Raw genomic sequence first — 21,923 nt, 5'->3', positions numbered from 1 at the left:
TTCAGTAAGGTCAAGTGATCGGAATGCCTGGGTGGAGGCCGCTTCCGATCAGTAATATTAATATAATTAATATTACTGCTTAATCTTGACTAAACCCTTCGGGTCACACCCAAACAAAATATACGAACCAACTCGACGAATTAATTCGGAAGAAATTAATTCGTCGCCCTAGTGTTAAATATTTAGACGTCGGTAATTCGAGCTCAGAGCGTCGAAACCAATCGTCGGAAGTCGAGTCAAAATAATAAAAGACGAGACGCGCAAAAATAATAATAAATCGACCATATTCCCAAAATACCCCTAGCATCGGAGTGCCCCGAGCATCCGAATGCTAGGGGCAAAAATGTCCTAGCAAAGGTGGCTAGCAAACACCAAGCCGAGCCGAGCATGGCTGGCTGGTGCGTACTAGCGCACCGTGCTAGCAACCACGGCCAGCAGCAGCTAGCAGCCGCAGCACGTGGTGCGTGCAGCAGCTAGCTGCCGCGGCTAGGCACGCTAGCACAGCAGCAGCTGCGCCACAGCAGCAGCTGGGTGCGGGCTGGGCTCGGGCTTGGCTCGTGGCTTGGCTCGGGCCATAGGGCCGTGGATTAAGGGGAAGCATGGAGTATGGGAGCAAGTGGGAGAGGACATGTGGCACAAGGAGAGTATTGAGTGGGGAGCAAGTATGGTCCCCTACACTCCATGTGGTCCTCACCAACCCATCTCAGATGGTAATGCCACTTGTAGATTTATTATTAGTTTGCAATTTTAATTTAATTTAGCTTTAAATTAATTTGTGGAATTTCATGATCCCACATTGATACCAACCTTGGGATTTGGAGTAAAGTGCTTGAGTGGGAGTTAAAAAGAGCATTCCATAATTTTTGGGAAAACTCGAAAACTCATATAACACTCGGGTTTTGGTCGGACCTTGCTAACCCCAAGGTAGCGGACCTTAAAGTTGTGTTCGCCTGTTTGTGGGTGGATACCGTCGGAGGCGCGGCGCTTGACGTGCTCGTAGCTTTCAAGTAAGAGCCCCGGTTTTTGGGCGAAGCTCGCTTCGAGGGTAAGATTCGTTATCTTTTCTTTGTGATTATTTATTTATGCTTTATGATTTTAATTATTGCGAGTGGTTCCTCGGGTCGGGGTTGTTTCCGCGGTGAGTCGGACTCACCAAATCCCAACAGTTTAGCTCTAAGCCTTAGTTAGCAGTCGCTGATAATTTTTACCTTTTGTAGATCTGGTTCTACATGTACTTCCCCTCAGCTGCGCCGGGGAGACCGTCGCCGCGCAGGTTTCCAGTGAGTGCTTCCTGAGGTTGCCGCTGTGTGGGGATTTCCACTGCTTATGTCCAAGATTTGATCATCTTGGTATGGTTCTTTACATATTTGAACATTTTGTGATACCTTCGATAGATTCTCGTTTGATAGATGTTCTTTACAAGAGTCTGATGTGATGTACCGACCGTGGGTCGACTGGTTGTCCTTGGGCTTGCCGCGCAGTATTCTGCTAAGCGTCGCCATTTCTTGGAGACCTATGGAGCGGTCGCGTATCTTGGGGAGAGGGTTGCTATTTAGCATTCCTCAAATACTTTTGTCGTTCCTGCTCCTCCACCGCGTCACATGTTTAATGCCGCGAGGTTAGTGAGCATGTCAGAGGGAGCTGGTACCCCTTGGCGATCTTATACGATCCTTGGGCGGTGCTATGAGGTGGAGCTACTGCCGTTGTTACCTCCAGTTCTTGTACCCGCTAAGGAGGTGGCGATATGATTTTCAGTTCTTACTTTTCGTTAAGTAGCTCCCAAGTAATGCTTTACTGATTTTGACTTGCTTTGTCAGCGCGGTCCTGCTGAGTTCGTACCACCTCGTATGTCCATCCACTATCAGGGGACATACGACCCGATTGAGGAGATGATTCCTCCGGCTCCTGAGGGCGAGCGCTTTGTGGAGCGGTCGATTCCTAGCAACTTTATTTACATCTTTAGTCCATATATGTTATACATGTTTAATGACTTTATTTTCCTACCAATTTTCGCGCGAGGTGGTCACGGCGATGGCACGATGCATAGATGCTTTCTGGAGCCAGCTCGTCCGGATGAGGAACGTGGCTACATGTCGTCGACACGACGCCGTTCAGGAGGTAGCTTCCTTTCTTATGTTTTTACATTACCGCTTCAATTTTGCATATTTCTTATCTTAGTTTCTTTTGCAGGGTCAGCCCTTTCCTTCTCGTACGCGTACAAGACCTGAGGTGCAGAGGGAACCGACGAGGTCCAGCTCGAGACGTCGCCGCACTAGTTCGGGTGGTCGGCGCGGTCGTTATGAGGCTGCCCATACCGAGGCGGTAGAGGGCTCAAGCTCTTCGTCTGAGGGTGCACATGCTACGCCGGTAAGCCAAGGAGAGGCTACCTTGGCTCTTAAAGGTGGTGGGATGTACGAGGTTGGCTCGTCATCGCAGCAGCCTCCGCAACCTCAGCCTCAGGTTGATCTTGGGTGGACGGGTCTTGTGCTGAGGATTCCACCTCCCGAGGAGACCGGAGCTAGAGCTGGTGGGGAGGATTTTCCTCGTACGCCGCATTTTTATGAGATGATGGGTGTACGTCCCCCGGCACCGTAGTTTTTTCCTGTACTTTTTTTTTTTTTTTTTTTTTTTACTTAGGATAAAACTTTGCCTTTAATTAGACTCATTATTTAGACATGTTTGTATATACATACTATTATGAGTTTATTCATCATTTATCGTTGTTTTTCATTTTTTATTTTTATGTGCATGTTTGTGTGTGCAAAGAATTAATTTTGCGCAAAAATTCCGTCATTTTATTATTGATGGAGGGATCAAACTTTTTCCCCCAAAAAGAAAAATGAAAAATAAAGGTAAAAAAATATTGGATTTATAAAAACTTGGAAGTTAAAACAAAATCCGAAAAATAATATAATTAATTTAATAGTTATATTAATTAAGAGGAAGAAATAAATGAATTTTAGAAAAAGATATAAAAGGAGAATAAAGAAACCGTAAAGTCATTGGTCAGAGTCGAATCAGGTAAAAAACGCGGTTTTTGGAAAGCTTGTACGATAAGACACGTTAGCGCCAGCTGGCGCCACGCGTTTTGGTGTAGCGCCAGGTGCTACACTTAGCATTTGGCGCCAGGCTCTGGTGTCAGGCGCCAGTGTTTGGCGTCAGGCGATAATGAGCGTTGACTCCGAATCCTTCCTAGATGAAAACTGCGTCGATTTTGTGTAAAATAGCCCCTTGCCCGGGCAATTTTCTTTATAATTTCAGCAAATAAAATATATTCTTTTCTTTTAGAAAAAAATAACATGTCTCTAGTCTCTAAAAGTTTTATCAACTTTACTCATGAATAGTGTCGGTCTCTTAATGCCAAGGAGATAAAAGAATTAGATGTGTTTCACCTGGGGGTATTTATGGTGTCAAAGGGGTAGATCTTGATTTATATTTTGTTCATACCGCTCTAGAATATTGGGATGTAGATACTCATTGCTGTAGATTAGGGTATGATGAAATTTTCCCTTTGCCGGAAGAATTCGGTGCTATTTTAGGCTTCTCTACACTAGATCTTGTAGTAATCCCTAGAATAAACGAATATTATTATAAGGATTTTGAACGCTTCTTCAACTTAAAAGACAAAGATCTAACCAAAATAGTAGATGGTAGCATAGTTAATTTGAAAGAATTTGGTCGCCATTATTTTGAGAGACCTTATTCTGAATCTTTCCATGTTTATAGAAGAAGGGCTTTTCTATTTTGCATGCTTAATCAATATTTTTTCACTAGTGGTAAAAATAATGAGGGTCAAGCAATTATATCTACTGTTTTAGAGCAGATTGAATATGGGAGAAATCCAATGCCCTTAATAGTTGGAGAAACTATGCTTAGTCTTGATGAGTTAAAGAAGAATCCAAAAGCACCTTTTCGAGGCTCTCAAATTTTATTTTTAGGTAGAAAAATAATATTTTTAATTGCATAAATCAAAAATATATTTTTATATGATAATAATAATTTATTTGCGTTAAATTTTTTACAGATGTGGCTAATGGAAAGACTTGAATTAATTAGCCCTCCAGACAGTATTGAGAAGTATACTCCAAATTGCTTCGTGAGAAGGAAGAAACACTTCTCTAAGATGCGGCGCCACGAATGGAAGAAGGTCTTCGAGTCTTATAATTTATCCATCAAGTGGGTCGTCCCTTGGTGGAAAATAGAAAAGATGGTTGGTGTTAACAAGCAACCTTTTTGCCGTCTTCCAAGCTTGTACCGAATGACCTTTTATTACCGCTGCATGGTAAAAAGACAGTATGCCTACTTCAAACAATTCCTTCCGGTGATCTTCGTCGTCCCTATGAGTACCCTGTCTCTCAGGAAGTAGACAAATTTGATGCTTATTGGAGCGCTAGACCTTTATGGGAAGTGATTACCCAAAAGGTTCCTCCTTCCTTTCCCAATGATGTGAACAAGTGGCTTCTGAAGAAACCTTCAAAGGACGTGAAGAAAAATCAGAGTGAAACTGATGTGAAGAGTCGTTTAGGTGATAAGGTGATTCCTGTTAAGGAACCCTTGGGTGAAAGAGTTGAGTTCAAAACACCTACGATGCCTAAGAAGAAAAGTTCTACGAAGGAAAAAGGAAAAAGAAAAGCTGACACCACAGAGCAGAAGGCTTGGGTGGAAAAGAAGCATGGGGTCCTAGCTAAGGGAGAAACTATTTACTCCAAGATTGAATGTAGGTCCTCTAAAGGATGCCTACTAGCTAAGGTTATGGATGAGGTAGAAGACGCAGACAAGAATTGGAAAAGGTCTAAGAAAGAGAAAGAAGATTAAGAGCATTGCTTAATTTTCAATTATTAGACTTAGTTTTTTAAATTCAAAGTTAATTTATTTATTTAAATTCCATCAATAATGTAATTTATTTTACGGCTATTTCACCAAATGCAACTGACAAATTTAAAAATTCATCAAATGCCATCGCACTTTTCAGAATTCACCAAATGTCATTCACAAACAGTAAAATGTCATGTCGTGCCATTAATGAGGTCTGGACGTTAACAGTCCGTTAATGCGAAATGACCATTATACCCATATTTGGGGTTAATGGCGCGCGAATGCTCATTAACTCTCTGACTTCTTTAATTTAGATAAAAAAAACTCCATCATTCTTCTTCTCTGTTCTTCGAACTTTCACCCTCATTAAAACTCTCAAATCCATACTCAAACTAGAAGCTTTCGTTAACACATGAACAAAACACTCCTTAAAATTTAATCTTTTTTTGCGATTGAAGTTGCGCGAACCAGTACACCAGTGACAAGTAGGTGAGGAAGTATAAGCAAAAAGCTCTTGAATTTGAGTTTGGGGTGTTCGACATAGCAGTCAAGGTAATAATCGCTCTTTCGCTTTTCCATTCGCCTTTTGAATCTGGCAATTTTTGCGAAAATTGAGTTAGGGTTAGGGTTTTTTTGAAACGTTCATGTTAAATGTAATTACTTGAATTGACTGTGTGAATTATTGTTAAATTTCATATTAAAATTGTTATTTGTTGGTATTGATTTGACATTGTTATGTTTTGTGATTGTGAGGTCTTTGAATTCCATATTTCGCAATTTTGTGTACTGTTATGTTAGGGTTTGGTATGTGGTTGTTGATATGAATCATATGTGTTGATATGAATCATATGTGTTGATGTTCTGTATAGTAATGTATTTGTAATTTGTTGTTTATAGGTTGAGTAAAGTGTGGCTTAATGTCCATTATATGGATCTGGGGTTTGATGTATTGGTTGATGATACTGACAGAACAAGTTTAATGGACTTGTATGAGTTTATGTTTGAGGACTCTGTTAAGCAAAATGTGATCCTTCCAAAGTACTTTAGTTTGTATGTACTGCCACCTAGAACTAATAGGAAGTTGGAGTTGTGTTCTGATAGGGATATGCGGAAAATGTAGGAGTGGTTTGGACATAAGGAAACAATAGTAATCTATTTAGAGGAAAAAGAAAGTCCTAGTCTGGTGTTTAAGGATGCTGAGGATAATTAGCAAAAAAGGATTAAGGCCACGGCTTAGAAGGCTAGGTTAGAAGCTGAAAAGGCATAGGCTGAGAGAGAGTTGGAGGAACTGGAACCTTTTACAGTTGCAGTTGAGGTTCCTGTTGCTAATGTGGATGGGGGTGAGGATGAGTATGTAAGAGTGTTTGAGACTCCATGAGCTGATGAGGTTTTTCCTGGGCAATCTCAGCCTGCGCCTGAGCAAAATACTCAACCATCTACCCCACCTAAACACTGTCAACCAACTTCTCCTCTCAACCAACCCAAAACCTCAGGTGTGAGGAAGAATATGACCCCAAGGAAAAGGAAGAGAACACCCAAAAAAAAGCTACCACCTAAAACCACCTCACCAGCTCAAACCACCTACCACCTCAACCAACATCATCACCTCAAACAACCTCACCACCTCAAACTGACAACCAAAATTGTCAAACTGACTCACCACCTCATTAACCTGAAGCACCACATTCATCTGGACCACAACCACCATCACCACCTATTTCAGCTCACCAAGCAGAGTCACCTCCACCACAAACAAGATCAGAACCAGTTCCTCAGGCAGAATCAGTTCCAGCTCAAAATAATGTCAATCAAACATCAGAACAAGCTACTACTATGCCTGAGAAACCTAAAAAAATTTGTAGATCAAGGCCACAAGGATTTAGAACCAAAAAGAGATGTAGAAAAAATGTTGCTGGGGGGAGTAATGTTGAAGGTGTGAGCTTAAGGAGATCTGAAAGACACAAGAAGCCACCAGCTGGGGTTGAAAGTAGTGAGGATGAGAGCTCTGATGATGATGACAGTGAGGATTCTAATTACATTCAATCTGACAGTGAACAATATGATGATGATTAGGATCTTGCCGACTTCATAGAAGATTAGGAAGAAGTACAATGCCTGTATGATGGCATCCCACCCAACGAATTTAAAGATTACCTTTATGGGACCCAAGAAATGGATAAGACATACAAGAATGGCAAGGTTTGGAGAGATTGTGAGTTTGGAAGCATTAAACTGGAACCATGGTTGATTTTTGCAGACAAAGAGTCATTCTATGAAGTGTTTAAGGATTTTTGTGTACAAGAAGGTTTTGGAGTTTTTGTTGAAAAGAGTGATCCTACCAGGTTTATAGCAAGATGTGCTATAGATGGTTGCAACTGGAGAATCCATGCATCAAGCATGGCTGACAAAGTTAGCTGGGCAATCAAGACATTGATAGGAGAGCATGCAACTTGTGGCAGGCTTGAGATAAATTCAATTGTGGGTTGTGATGGGCTTTGCAGACATCTACAATCAGATATTCAAGCCAATCCTGACATTCCAGTTGAGTCTCTGCAAAGAATATGTATGGAAAAATATAGAATTCAAGTGAAGAAAAGGTTATTTTTCAAGGTCAAAGCAATTGTTAAGGAGCTCATTCATGGTGGATTTGGAGAGGCCTATAGTCTCCTTCCAAGATATGCTAAGATGGTCAAGCAGACCAATCCAGGGAGTTATGCACTAGTGACATTGACACAAGTACCTGCAAATGTCCAACCTAGGTACAAAGCATGCTTCTTTTCTTTTGCTGCACAAGATAAAGGTTTTTTGAGAGGAGGTAGGCCAATCATTGGCATTGATGGAGCCCATCTTAGTGGATATTATAAAGGGATACTGCTAAGAGCTGTTGGAATTGATGGGAACAATGAGATATTTGTGTTTGCTTATGGCATAGTCAGTACAGAGAGTGTTGAGACTTGGGGTTATTTTATGAGGAATTTAAAGTGCCTCTTTGAGAAAGAGGGATGCAACAGAGATGATTGGACATTTCTTTCTGATAGGATGAAGGTAAATCAGTCTCTTTAGCATACACTTTTTTTCTTTTTTTTTTTATTACTTTACAGTACTGTTTACTCACTTGTTATATGGTTTTGCAGGGAATTGATGCAGCAATTATGGAGACATTCCCAGAGCTAGTAGAAGAATATGCTGTCAACACTTGTACAGCAACTGCAAAATAAAAGGCTTTAGTGGAACAACATTTTACAATGTGTTTTGGGGTGCTACTGATGCTTACAATCCATATGTTTTCAACAAAGGAATGGAGAAGATTCATGCCTACAATCCAGATGTTGTTCTATATTTGGAGAGTACCACTGAAGTTTAGTCAAGGCATAAGTTTGACCCCGTTGTCTGTTGTGACCATAACACAACAAATTTTGTTGAATCATTCAACTCTTGCACCAAACCATACAGAGATCTACCTGTGTTAAAGCTTCTTGAAGGTTAAACTAGCATTTTCTCATGTTTTATCACTTTGCAAATGCCATTTCAACCTAGCTGTGTGTAACTAGTTTTAATTTTGCAGCTATAAGGCAATGGTGCATGAAAAGGATGGCTCCAAGGCTTGATAAAGCAACTTCAATGGGGGATGGGGAACTCACTTAGTATGCAACAAATAATTTTCTCATGTTTTAACACTTTGCAAATGCCATTTCAACCTAGTTGTGTGTAACTGGTTTTAATTTTGCAGCTATAAGGAAATGATGCATGAGAAGGATGGCTCCAAGGTTTGATAAAGCAACTTCAATGGGGGATGGGGAACTCACTAAGTATACAACAAAGATCTTGCAAACAAGATCAGATGAGTCCAGGTTCTGCTATGCTACACCATGTTGGGGTGATGTGTTTGAGGTGAGAGATGCACATGTGTACTATCCCATCAAACTAGGGGCTGGAACTTGTGGTTGTGGGAAGTGGCAACATTTAGGGATCCCATGTAAGCATGTGCTCAGGGTGATTTACCACCAAAGGCTGCAAGCTACAGATTTTGTATCACCTTATTTCAAAGGGAGAGCATACAAAAACACTGATAGAGAGCATATGCACCCAATGCCTGACCAAACTCGGTGGCCTTCATTCAACCTCCATGACATACTACCACCCTTAATGAAATGATCAGCAGGCAGACCCAAGAAACAGAGAAGAAGAGGGGCAAATGAAGTAAGAAAGGGAAAGAAACATTGTTCAGTCAAGTGCAGCCTATGCAAAGAATTGGGCCACAACATGAAGACATGCGCAGCAAAGAAAAAGAGTGCAGCAGCTGAAGCAACAAGTGCAGCAAACAAAAGCATTGAGCAGCCTGAAGCAACAACTGCAGCAATCAACAACAATGCAGAGGCTAAAGTAAGCACTTCAAAGACCAAGAAGAGATCAAAGAAAGCTGCATAAACTCCACAACCTTGCCCTTTTGAATGCACATCATATTTGTTAATGAAATCCTAATTTTTGAACATTAATATTCCACTATGTGCTGTACCTAAGTGTTTTATTTTTTGGGAAAAATTCTGAATTATGTCAGCAAGGGCATTTTTTTTTAGATGAACAGAAAACAGTAGCCATAATTTTTTGGATGAACATGATTGCAACATGAATAATTATACTAAAAATGTTTAAATTAACACTTTATTTACTTTCATTGCAATTACATTGTGGTTTACTTCATCATTAAAATCACAACTATTACACACATAACAACTCCTACTTTCATAATAGAATTGAGAAATTTTTGTTGCTGCCTCACTTTCTTCTTCAATTGCTTCAATTCATCATACACATCGCTATGTCCCGATCCATCCCTATCATAACAATTTCCCCTACTTTGAGCTTCTTCCGGCTTGAGGACTTTACACCATTTGAAACTATTACACAAGTCGCACTTGTAATAAAGCCTTTGAGGATTTGATGTTGACTCCGAACTTCTAATTGCGTATTTCCGACCACAACCGCTAAACTTGTTTGGAACTCTTACATATGAATACTCGTATGTGGAGGAGGATGTGTTTGATAACAAACTTATGATTATGCATGTAGAGGGATGCAATGTGTGTTCTAAGTCTCATATTTATACAAGAAAAAGGGTGCAATGGCTATTTTACCCCAACAATATTTCAAAAATGTTCAAATAAACTAGCCGTTAGTACTCATTTGATTAGAGGGTTACTGTGAAATAATTTACAAATTTAATGGCATTTCATGCAAATTACAAATTTGTAAATGGCAATTTGTGAATTAAGAATCCTAGTAACGGACTGTTAACGTCCAGACCTCATTAATGGCACGACATGACATTTTACTGTTTCTGAGTGGCATTTGTTGAATTCGGAAAAGTGCGATGGCGTTTGATAAATTTTTAAATTTGTCAGTGGCATTTGGTGAAATAGCTGTTTATTTTATTAATGAAATTGCAGCTTTTTAATTAAATTATTTACTTTAAATAAAGCAATGAAAACCGAAAAAAATTAATTTTCCAGAAATTTTTTCGAGTACGGAAGTCGAAAATTTTCCTAAAAACACCGAAATATTGCCCGATATTTTACAGTAAATTGGTGCCACTATTCTTCGACTGGCACCAGCTACGGCAGTCAAGCGTCAGGCGACGGAGGCTGTCGTTTGCCGCTAATGTTCATCGGTTGGCGCCAGAATTAATTTCTATGACGCCGATGTTTCGTCGATCTTCTGCTGAATTTTTTTATTAAGTCTGGGATGCGAGATTTGAAAAAAAATTAAGTAGCCGCACCCGTAAAGGGTTGCCTACGTATCTTTTCTTTAGGAATCAGGCCAAACGTAGCTCTCTTGAGTGTCCTACTCAAGTAATTATGGGTTGTAATTTTTATGTTGGTCAAGATTTGTCATGTTCGAGAACTCATTGCCATCCATGTCAGTTAATTTTGCTTCACCTCGTGACAGGATTGTTTTGACAATGTAGGGTCCAGACCAATTAGGTCTGAATTTTCCCCTTGGATCTAAAACATTTTTCCAAAACGCTTTTAACACCAAGTCTCCTACTTTGATGTTTCTTGTCTTGACCTTCTAATTAAAATGCCTAGCCATACGAGTTTGGTAACATGGAGTGTGATGTAGAGCTTCTAGTCGATTTTCATCAAGTAGAATTAGCTTCTCATATCTTGCCCTAGTCCATTCAGCTTCATCGAGTTTGCTCCCTAATGCGATGCGTAGAGATGGAATCTCTAGCTCGACAGGTTGTTCGACATCAATTCCATAAACCAAGGGAAATGGCGTATTTCCTGTTGATGTGCGAATTGACGTGCGATAACCCCACAATGCGAAGTGAAGTTTGTCAGGCCAATCCTTGTAATTTTCCGTCATTTTCTCGATGATAGTCTTTAGAATTTTATTAGCTGCTTCAACTGCTCCATTTTCCTTAGGTCTATAAGGAGAATAATGGTGATGTTGAATACCATATTTATATAGCAATTCTTCATATTCGGCTTGATAGTGAGTTCCATTATCACTTATCATTTCATGTGGGACTCCATATCGACAAATAATATTTCTTTGGATAAAGAGTGCTACATGTTTTGCAGTGAGTTTAGCGTATGATTGTGCTTCGACCCACTTTGTTAAGTAATCAATTGCCACTAAGATATATTCGTGACCTCCCGTTCCTAGGGGAGTTATTTTGCCGATGATGTCAATTCCCCATGTAGAGAATGGCCATGGCAACGTGTAGGTGTAGAGCAAAGATGGAGGAACGTGTTGTAAATTAGCGTAGATTTGGCACTTTGGGCATCTTTTTATGTATTGATGGCAATCCCTATTCATTGTAGTCCAATAGTATCCTTCTCGCATTATCTTTTGGAATAACATCTTGCCATTTACGTGAGTTCTACAAATTCCTTCGTGGACTATCCTCATTTCTCTTTGGGCATCCTTTTTTCCTACACATAGGAGAGCTTGACCCTGAAGTACCCTTTTGTATAGATCGTTGTCTATGAGTACGCATTGGGAAGCCAAGAGTCTTAATGCTCGTTTTGCTCTTTTGTCACCATGGGGAGGGTATTCTCCTTTGGTGACATAATTGAGTATATCCGTATACCACGATTCTTCTTCTTCTTCTTCTTCTTCTTCTTCTTCTTCTTCTTCTTCTTCTTCGTCTTGGACTACTTCGTCATCTTCTATAGCCTGGATGTATGCTGGTTTGTGCCTTTTCTCTATAGTTAGAGGCATTTGCTCGATTTCTATGGGAATCCTAACCATTGAGGCTAGTCTTGCCAAGGCATCAGCAAATTGATTTTCTTCCCTAGGTAGGTATGTGTACTCTACCTTCTCTAACTGATCAGTAAGAGTTTCCAGATAGGTTTGTTAAGGGGCTAGACGTTCACTCCTTACTTTCCACCTTTTGGATATTTGATTGATGATTAATGAAGAGTCTCCGAATCCTTAACTTTTTTACTCCCAATGCTAAAGCTGTTTCGAGGCCTATCACACACGCTTTGTATTCAGCAGCGTTGTTGTTAACGTCGAAATCAAGTTTTATGGAGATTGGGACATGCTCTTCTTTAGGTTATACTAGTAATACTCCAACGCCACATCCCTTTTGGTTTGAGGATCCGTCGAAGTACAAGATCCAAGTATCATCTTCGGTGACCATTAAGTCTTCATCTGGAAATTCATTGTCTTGTATTGGCGTCGAGTCTTCTATTGGAAAATCTGCTAGAATGTCTGACACCACAGATCCTTTGATAGCTTTTTGTGGCATAAACCTTACATCAAACTGGGCTAAATTGACTGCCCATCTCGATATGCGTCCATTGAGTGTATATTTCTCAAAGAGATACTTGAGTGGATCTAATTAATATGTTGTCTATTAAGTCTTGGATAGATTCTTTAAGATTCCAACAGTTCTCGGTAAGATGGCCCCTACCTTGATGATACTTGAAATGTGCATTGGGGTTCCAGTTAGCCTGGGTCCCCAAATGGTCCAATAGTAAATGTCCTCCTAAATGGTTTCTTTTCTCCTTGATTATTCATAGCAAGGACTTCACTTAGGTTACAAGTGCTAACACTGTTTGAGTGGGTGGTTTTGGAAGAAGAAGGGTTGTCGTTCTTATTTCCTTTCCAGCCATTGTTGGATTTATTGTTGGCAGCTTTCAACTTAGCCAGGTCGTCTTCAATATTAATTCTAATATCGTACACGACCTTGAAGGTATGGAGATTATTCTAATATTTGAGATGCTTGGAGTACTTTTCTTGAAGGTTTTTGATGAATAACCTTACAGACTCTTTTTTACTGGGAACCTCAATCATCTTAGCTGAGGTTTTTCTCCATTTGTTAAAGAAAGAGGTGAAGCCTTCATTCTCCTTGTGCTTGAGGATTTCAAGTTCCTTATAGTCGGTCACAACTTGAATATTGCATTTGTATCTATCAACAAAAGCGTTTACTATGTACTCCCGGGTGGAGGGTTTTTCTTTCTCGAGTGAAAAGAACCATTCTTGGCAAATGGTTTCGGGAGATAGTGAGAACAGAGAGGGAAACACTTTCTTGTCGATACCCTTAATACTCATTATTGTTTTGAATGCTCTTAAATGAAAGTAAGGGTTATCAGTTGCTTTGAATTTCGGGATGTCGTTGGCATTGAAGTTCTGCGGAAGAAGATCCTTGTCAACCGAGACCCCTTGTGTGCTAATCCCTTAAAACTTGTAGTCGCTAGATAGCTTGCTCAGACTCTCTTACATGAGGTCCATCTGTTGTTGTTTCATGGGATCATCAATCTTGAGGGTTAGAACCTTTAACGCCTCAGTCACGGTAACCAGTTGGTTCCTGAGCTCATTGAACTATTCTTGAGTTGCCATTATTATCCTAGCTTTCCTCTTACGAGCGATGGGTTTGACGAAAAGTTAGACTTGTACAAAAAGATTGTCTTTGATTAACCGCCCTTCCGTTCATGACCACGCGCTGTAAATTTAACCAATTTTTGTTTTAATTATTTGACTCAAATTAACTATGACTTTACAGTTTTAAAAAGGAAAAGTAAAAAATAGGTTTATATTTTTGTAAAAAATAAGGTATATATTTTTTGGAATTATGTATGGTATTTAATCAAATGGTTTAAATTGGAGGATTAATATCAAACTTACCCCCCTAAAAAAATGACGGAAAAAACGCGCATACTAGACTCTCTTAGACATGGTCAAAAGTGTGTATTAGTGTGTGCTTTATGTGGTGAGTGTAAGTGACATGCTTTGAATTTTGTGTTAGACCATGGGACTTAATGCCTAGACTCAATTAATGACTTAACAAGGTATAATTAACAGTAAAAATTAACCGAATTAATTAGCAAACTGTGTAATTAGACACAAGGTGATGACTCGAGCAATAAACCGAACTGTCGTCAAAACGACAGGACCGCGCCCCTCTTTGCAGTGTAGCGCTAGACGACAGGATTGTTGCCAGGTGCTACACTCCACAGAGTGGCGCTACAATTCAAACTTTGGCACCATTGCTGGAGCGTCGATTAGGGAACAAGGGGATGCCTAAAGTCGTACTAAGTCAACGCTGATTAAACATTAGACTTTACTTTCTTAAATTAATTAATTAATTAATCAATTAGGCAAAGTTCTTTTAGTCATAAATTAATTTGTTTAATCTTAGCACAAGTCAAGAAATTTGTTCGGAAAAACACATAGAGAATGCACAACCAATAATGCACAATTAGTCAAGTAGGCATAATATGATACAATGCGTTTGCAACCTAACCATGGCTCTAGTTCTCTAAAGTTCGGGATATGGGTTAGTCAATAGAGGGTCCAAGGTTAATTGTCCGGATGCACCGCGCGGAAGCCAAACCGTGAAGGGTTGGCGCAAGTGGATGGGACACCGCGAATTTGGAAAAACTCGCTTCCATGGTTTGGTGAATTCAACATTCTCAGATGTACCCTTTGTTGCTCAGAGCGTTCAATCAGGTAGATGGAGCATGAGTTCCCAGAGGGTTATGTCCATATGTAGAACACATATGGGTTTCAGAAAAGTGAGAAAAAATCAATCAGGAAGTAGGATCGAGCAAACAGTGCTAAAAACTGGTCGAAATTAGAACACATATTTCTGGCTCGGTATTGGAAGAACTTGGCGCCAGCAAACAAAGGCCAGCGCCACTTTTTGGCTTTAACGTCTGGCGACAGAGGTTGTCGTCTAGCGCTAAAGTCAAAATACTGGCGCTAATCATTGTTCGCTGATGCTAGTTCTTACATGCCTCATCAGCTTTCTCTGCTCGATAAAATTTTCCTGTTTCGCGCAACATTATTTCGATCCTAGTTGTGAAAGATATTCCTCAAATTTCCTACGTGTAAAACTCCTATGTATTTACCTAATTACGGATGGTATTTCCAATGAGATCTTTTTTATGCATATGACAATAATGTTAATCAAAAATACGCACATGAAATACTTAGAACTTTTCGAGTCTCATCCACTCATTCTAAATCATTGCCGAAATAAATTTTAGGAATTAAAATAGAAATCCTCCCCAGTGGAGTCGCCAGAAAACTGTAGGGAATATTTCTAGCATTACCCCTAGCTTGAACCCCACTGTGATCATACACTAAAGTACGGTGGCGTCTAAAGGGAAAGAAGATAGTGCAAAAGAGTCGCCAACAAGTTTTAGGGTCTTGTAAACCGTTCATAGGGTGAAGGTTACACCCCTTAACGATCTAGGAAATCGTCAACTCCAATAGGTCTTGAAACATAACTTGTAGTTCGGGGATGAAGGTACAATTCCAACCTAAAAGAGATTGAATCTGCCCTAATAATAGGCCTCTACTTTATTCTGATCGTATTCATGTCCGCTTTCTGACTAACATGCAATCAATAGGTTTACCCTAAACCTGTTTATCTATGTTGGTTGAATATTAATGCACAAATAAAACTATTATAAGCGATCACTTGAATTATAATCAAATTAACCCTAATAAGATTATTAATTATCTTATTAAGCGTGATTACAATTACCAATTCCCTTTAAGCATGCATAAAAGGTGTGATCAAGCAATAACAATAAATATAATCAAGCAACATAATAATAATCATCACAATAATAATTATATTCATAACAATCATAATAATCATGTTAAAGCATAATAATAGCAAGATCCTAGGCATGATACTAACAAGATTAATAACAAACCCTAGCATGTCACTAAACAATAAAAATAAAAGCTTTAACCCTAACATGATACTAACATAAATATTAGGAAAGAACATAAAAGACATCATACTTTTTATCATACTTGATTTTAAAGTTACCCAAAACATGATACTAGGAAGATCAAAACGCCCTTACATAACATTAGGAATCATAATAACAACCTAGACATGATTTCTACATCATAATATCAATTAAACAATTAAAGCACTTACTTGGATGCCTCGTACCTCTTTCTAATAACAAAATACACATGTTAGTAACTTCAAGGAAAATAATAAACAAAGAATTAAATTAAATAATTAAAAGAAAGATTTGGGACCAAACCCTCAGAAATTAAAACCTTTCACGTCTAGGGCGAAGGTAACTTAGAATAATGCTAGGTGTATTTAGGTCTTGTGAGTGTGGAATTTTGTTTGCTAAAGGGTTGGTTTAGAATAAGAAAGAGAAAGAGAATAAGCTTTAGCTTAGAGAGAGAATAAGAATTAGAAAGTTGATGATTGTAGATGAATGAAAACGGAGTATTTAGAAGGCTATTTATTGAAAAAATCAGCCAAAAAGATAGAAAATCGAACCGAAGTTCTAACGCGAAAAAACAAAGTTAGCGTCAGACGCTAACATTAGCGCCAGGCGCTTACGCTAGCGCCAGGCGTCTACGCTAGCGCCAGGCTCTAATTAAATTTTTGACGCTTATTCTAAAATCAGATAGAAATTAACCGTATAGGAGGATAAAATCGTATTTTCCTCAAAAACATTCTTTTAACAATGCTAATTGAATTAGGAATGAAAAGAACCTTCTAGAAGAATCTAGAATACTAAAACCATTTCTAATTGCATTAGGAATGATAAATCCATATTAGGCCCTCCTCTAGATCTTTGGGCCGCATATAAGGTTCAAATCGGGCCCAATTTAGTAATTTGGCCATAACTTCCTCAATATTCATCGGAATTGAGCTTATAATATATCGTTTGAAAGCACTTTTCAAACCCCATCAAACTACACTACTAATGGACCCATATCTTGGACCAATCAAACTGGATTGGCTGTTTTCTTAGAATAGGTATTCAAAAAACAAAGAGAAGAGAAAAGAAATTAAAACCATCCGCAACACTAAACTTTCCACACTTTCACTTTATTCGATTATGATTCGACGTGAAAGGTACTCATCACCGAGTTTGGTTTTGGGGTGACACAAATGGGTGTCTACACTTTGTTTTATTTTTTTTCACTTTTATTTGATTTAATTAGCTTCGTTGAATGCATTTGAGATTCATTCAATTCAACAAGCTTTGTTTGAATGTGTTTGACTTTCATTTGATTCAAAAACCTTTGTTTGAATGTGTTTAACTTTCATTTCATTTAAAAACCTTTGTTTGAGTGTGTTTGACTTTTTTTTTTTTTTTTGGAAAATATGAAAAATTATATTACCAAAAGGAAAAGTTACAATTTACAAGAGCTAAGTTATAACAAACACCAAACCCCACAATACCTGACAAATAGGCCAACCAACCACCAAACAGTTCAAGCTCAATCTCCTGCCACCTTCTAGGCAGGGTTTAAGAGAAAGAGACAAGAACAACCTGAGCTCAAGCGTCCATCCACCTTCTAGGAAGGGTTCTGGAAACCAGGCCCAAGAACACAAAAACAAACACAATAAACACCAACCCTGCAAAATGTATAATAGAAAAACCCCCACCTAGACTCAGCTGCTAAAGCAATAGGACTAGACATAAAGAGGTAATACATCAACTCAGAGAATACACCCAAGCTAAGCACTAGAAAAGACAAAACAAAATTGCAATTTGCTGACTAAAAAAACAGCAATAGTAGCAGATCAGGAACATCAGCATCAGACCAACAACATAAACTGCTACCCAAAACAAGCTGTTTCAGGCCTGAAAACAGAATAGTAACAGCAACAGCAAACCAACAGCAACAGCGCCTGGCAAACAAAGCTGCAAAAGACAATCAAAACAGTAACAACAAAACAGAAACAGCGCCTGACAAACAGACCAGGCTGCAACAAACGGAAACAGCTGCAACAGAGCCACCTGAATCAGCAACTGTAGACACAGCACCAGCCTGCCAGAACAGCAACTGCAGAAATAGCAACCAGCTGCTATAGGCTTCAGAAATCAGATCAGCAACAGCCAACTTGCTGACAAGAACAACAATAGTATTCAGCAACAGCAGCAGCAAAATAGAACAGCAGTAGCAGCAAACTAGGCTACTACAGACTTCAAAACAGCACCAGAAGCCCGAAACCAAAACAAAGCACCAGCAAACCTGCAGCCCCTTGATAAAACCAACTAAGCAGAAAATTACACAATCAAGTATTTGCTTCCCGCTGGGATTTTACAAGCTGAATGAAAGATAATATCCCTAACTAGAACATCAACATGCTTGCAACAACCAGTAAACAAAAATGCATTCCTCTGTATCCAAATACCATAGACTATTTCAGTGAAGGCAACTTGGATCACTTTGTTTTTCATTCTGGAACTTCTGCAGATTTCCTTCAACCATTCAATCTCATCATCAAACTGCTGAACAGGCTTGGAAACATGTAAAATACCCAACACCTTGTTCCAAACCTGTCTAGAGTACTCACAATCAAAGAATAAGTGTTGAACAATTTCATTGCCATTCAAGCAAAAGAAACACCTTGGATCAAAGATAAGTTCCATTATAGCAACCTATCCTTAGTGACAAGCCTATCCCACAATGCTAGCCACAAGATAAATAATTTTTTAGGAGTTGCCAAGTTATGACAAATGACCCTCTTCCAAGGAACCTTAGGGACTTGAGGCCTAATAGCAGCATAAAGCTTCTTAATTTTCAACTTATTCCCCTGTATGAAACCATCCCATCCCCCTTTATCATTCACAATATCTCTACAACTTAGAATTTTTTTCAAAAACCAAGAGCATTTAACAGGGGTAGGACTGGTCTAACAATTTTTATGCTTGAAATAATAAATATGGACCCACTTAACTAAAAGATTATCAGCCTTGTGAGCTATATCCCAAAGTAACTTAGTGATAGATGCCTTATTCCACTCAGGGAGAGAAAGCAAGTTCCACCACCACAGACTTTCGGAAGACAGACAAAGTTCCAAGCAACCAAAGATTTCTTAGCAGGAGCAGAGGATCCAGTCCAAAGAAAGCATCTGAATCTAGCCTCAATCTCTTTCAAAATTTTCTTTAGCAAGATAAAGATTTGAGCCCAATATGTCTGAATATTAAACAACACACACTTAACCAACTGGAGCCTCCCAGCATAGGACAAGTGTTTAGCCATCCACCCTTGAATTCTAGCAGTCACTTTCTCCACCAAAGGCTTACACTGAGCAATGGTAAGCTTCTTAGAAGAGAGAGGGACCCCAAGATATCTAAAAGGAATAGAACCTTGAGAAACACCAAAAAGCTCTTTAAGCTCTGTCTGAACTTCAACAGAAACTCCCTCAAAGTAAACTTCACTTTTATCAAGATTAGCAGAAAGCCCTGAAGCACCAGAAAATTTCAAGAAAGCTTGGAAGAGAAGCTTAACAGAAACACTATCAGCTCAAGAAAACATCAACAGATCATCAGCAAACATCATATGAGTTAGGTTTAACTTTTCACATCTAGGATGAAAGTTAAAATTAGGAGTTAACCTAAGCTCATCAAGGCATCTGGATAGGTATTCCATACCAATAGCAAAAAGAAAGGGAGACATAGGATCACCTTGTCTTAGACCTTTCTTAGCTTCAAAAGGAGGGGCAGGGAAACCATTGATAAGAATAGATTAAGAGACAGAAGTAAGACATGTCCAGATCCAGTTAATCAATCATAGGCTTTCTGCCCCTGCATAACAGTAATCAAGAATCCCCACTCAACTAAATCATAGGCTTTTTTTCAGATCAACCTTAACCATACATCTAGGTAAAATAAATTTGTGATCATAGCCTTTGATCAACTCAGTTGCAAAAAGGATATTGTCACCAATGTGCTTGCCTGGAATGAAACCTGCTTGAGCATCATCAATGACCTCACCAATGATAGCAGCAAGTCTAGAAGTTATGACCTTAGAAATGAGCTTATAAACCACATTGCAACAAGCTATAGGTCTAAAATCCTTAACATGGGAAGCATTAGGGATTTTAGGAACAAGAGTGATAGTTGTGCAATTCCATTGCTTAGGCAAGGTTCCTTTAGTAAAGAAATCAATAACACTAGCATAAATATCATCTTTCACAATATGCCAAGATCTCTTAAAGAAAAAGGAGTTAAAGCCATCAATACCAAGAGCTTTAGTTCTATCAATTCCCTTAAGAGCAGCATTAATTTTAACATGAGAGACAGGCTGAATGAGATAGCTTTGAGCAACAGAGCTAAGCTGTTTACCCTCCTCATAGTAACAAGATCAATAGCAAGAAGTTAAGGAGCCTGAGTCCCTAAAAGAGACTTCTAGAAGGAGATAATTTCATGAGAAATATCATCCGGATCCTTAAGCAAAACCTGGTTAGAGTCAAAGATGGAGTCAATTCTGTTCCTTGCTTGTTTATTCTTCATCACTGAGAAAAAATAATGAGAATTGCCATTTCCAAGCTTAATCTAGTTGATCCTAGACTTTTGTTTGAAGATGCTTTCTTGAGTATCATTCCAGTGTTTGACAACCTTAATAGCATCAGATTCTTTAACATATAAATCCAAATCATAAGGATTCTGAGCCATTAAGTTCTGAATTCCAGCAAGCTCAACATTAGCTTGATCAATCTTCTCCTCAATGTTGCCAAACTGCTTGCTATTAAGAGACTTGATACTAGACTTCACAGAATTAAGCTTCTGCCAAACAGAACCACCAGAACACCAAGCCTGAGAAACAATATCAAGGAAATCAGGATGATTAGCAATACAGTTTAAAAACCTGAAAGGTCTACCTCTCCCAGCAGGAGCAGGACAAATATCCAATAGAACAGGACTGTGATCATATAAGGAAGGGGGAAGATAGACAGTCTCAATATGCACATGAGAGGCCAGCCAAGCTTGGTTACCAAAGACTCTATCAATCCTACAAAGAGTTCTAGGACCAGTGTGAGCCTTATTTGACTAAGAGTAAAAAGCTCCTTTGCTCTTGACCTTAGTGAGGTCCAAATCATCAAAGACCTTGGAAATCTCTAGTCTCATAATCAATGAAATCAGTACCATGAAGCTTGTCTGAATTATGAAGAACAGAGTTAAAATCACCAGTACAAAGGCATGGAGAATGTTGAATAGAGATGTTCCTAATTCCTTCCCACATTGGAAGCCTATCATGAATAGAGTGAAGCCCATAGACAACAGTGAGATGAATTTGAGTAGAAAGATCCTTAGAAAGGACACTACAATGTATGAACTTCTCATGAATCTTGAAGACATTGACAGCTACTCTATCTGCATTCCAACCAAGCCAATCCTCCCATTAGGAGAATGATCATAATTGCACATCCAAAGCCAAGAAGAGCCAAACTTCTTCTAGTAAGTGAGAACATTTTTTTATTTGACTTTTGTTTCAAGAAGGCCAATAACATCAACTGAATGAGAATGAAGCAACCTCCTTACAGAGGCAACTTTGCCATACGCCCCTAACATTCCAGATAGAGTAAATCATGACACCAAAGGGGGATTAACCTCACCCCCGCTTGTATTTATAGTGAAACCACCTGCACCATCCATTTCATTTTCAAATAAAGCAACAAAAGCATTAGAGGTAGAAGCAGGCTGATTAACCTTAGTTTGCTGACTTTTTGTCTTCCTTCCAACTATTCTCCACCCCTCATCTGAGTTCTGAGAAGTATGAACCTGTGGAGTGATAATAGATTTCCCATGAACAGAAGCATCAACATTAACAACAGGAGTTGGAGCTTGACTAGGCTTAGCAACCCAGAC

At 39.1% G+C, this 21,923-nt stretch overlaps 1 protein-coding gene across 1 annotated transcript; it reads left to right on the top strand.

The window, feature by feature from the left end:
- Window positions 1–6,987: 6,987 nt before the first annotated feature.
- On the top strand, window positions 6,988–8,033 carry LOC145633005 (uncharacterized). The gene is made up of 2 exons (XM_081685318.1): window positions 6,988–7,860; window positions 7,950–8,033. The coding sequence occupies exons 1-2, from the start codon at window positions 6,988–6,990 to the stop codon at window positions 8,031–8,033; spliced, it is 957 nt and encodes a 318-aa protein (XP_081541444.1).
- Window positions 8,034–21,923: the final 13,890 nt, after the last annotated feature.

Source organism: Chenopodium album, chromosome 5 (assembly GCF_948465745.1).
Source record: "Chenopodium album chromosome 5, dcCheAlbu1.1, whole genome shotgun sequence".
Lineage (NCBI taxonomy): Eukaryota > Viridiplantae > Streptophyta > Magnoliopsida > Caryophyllales > Amaranthaceae > Chenopodium > Chenopodium album.
This window is presented reverse-complemented; position numbering and strand designations above follow the sequence as displayed.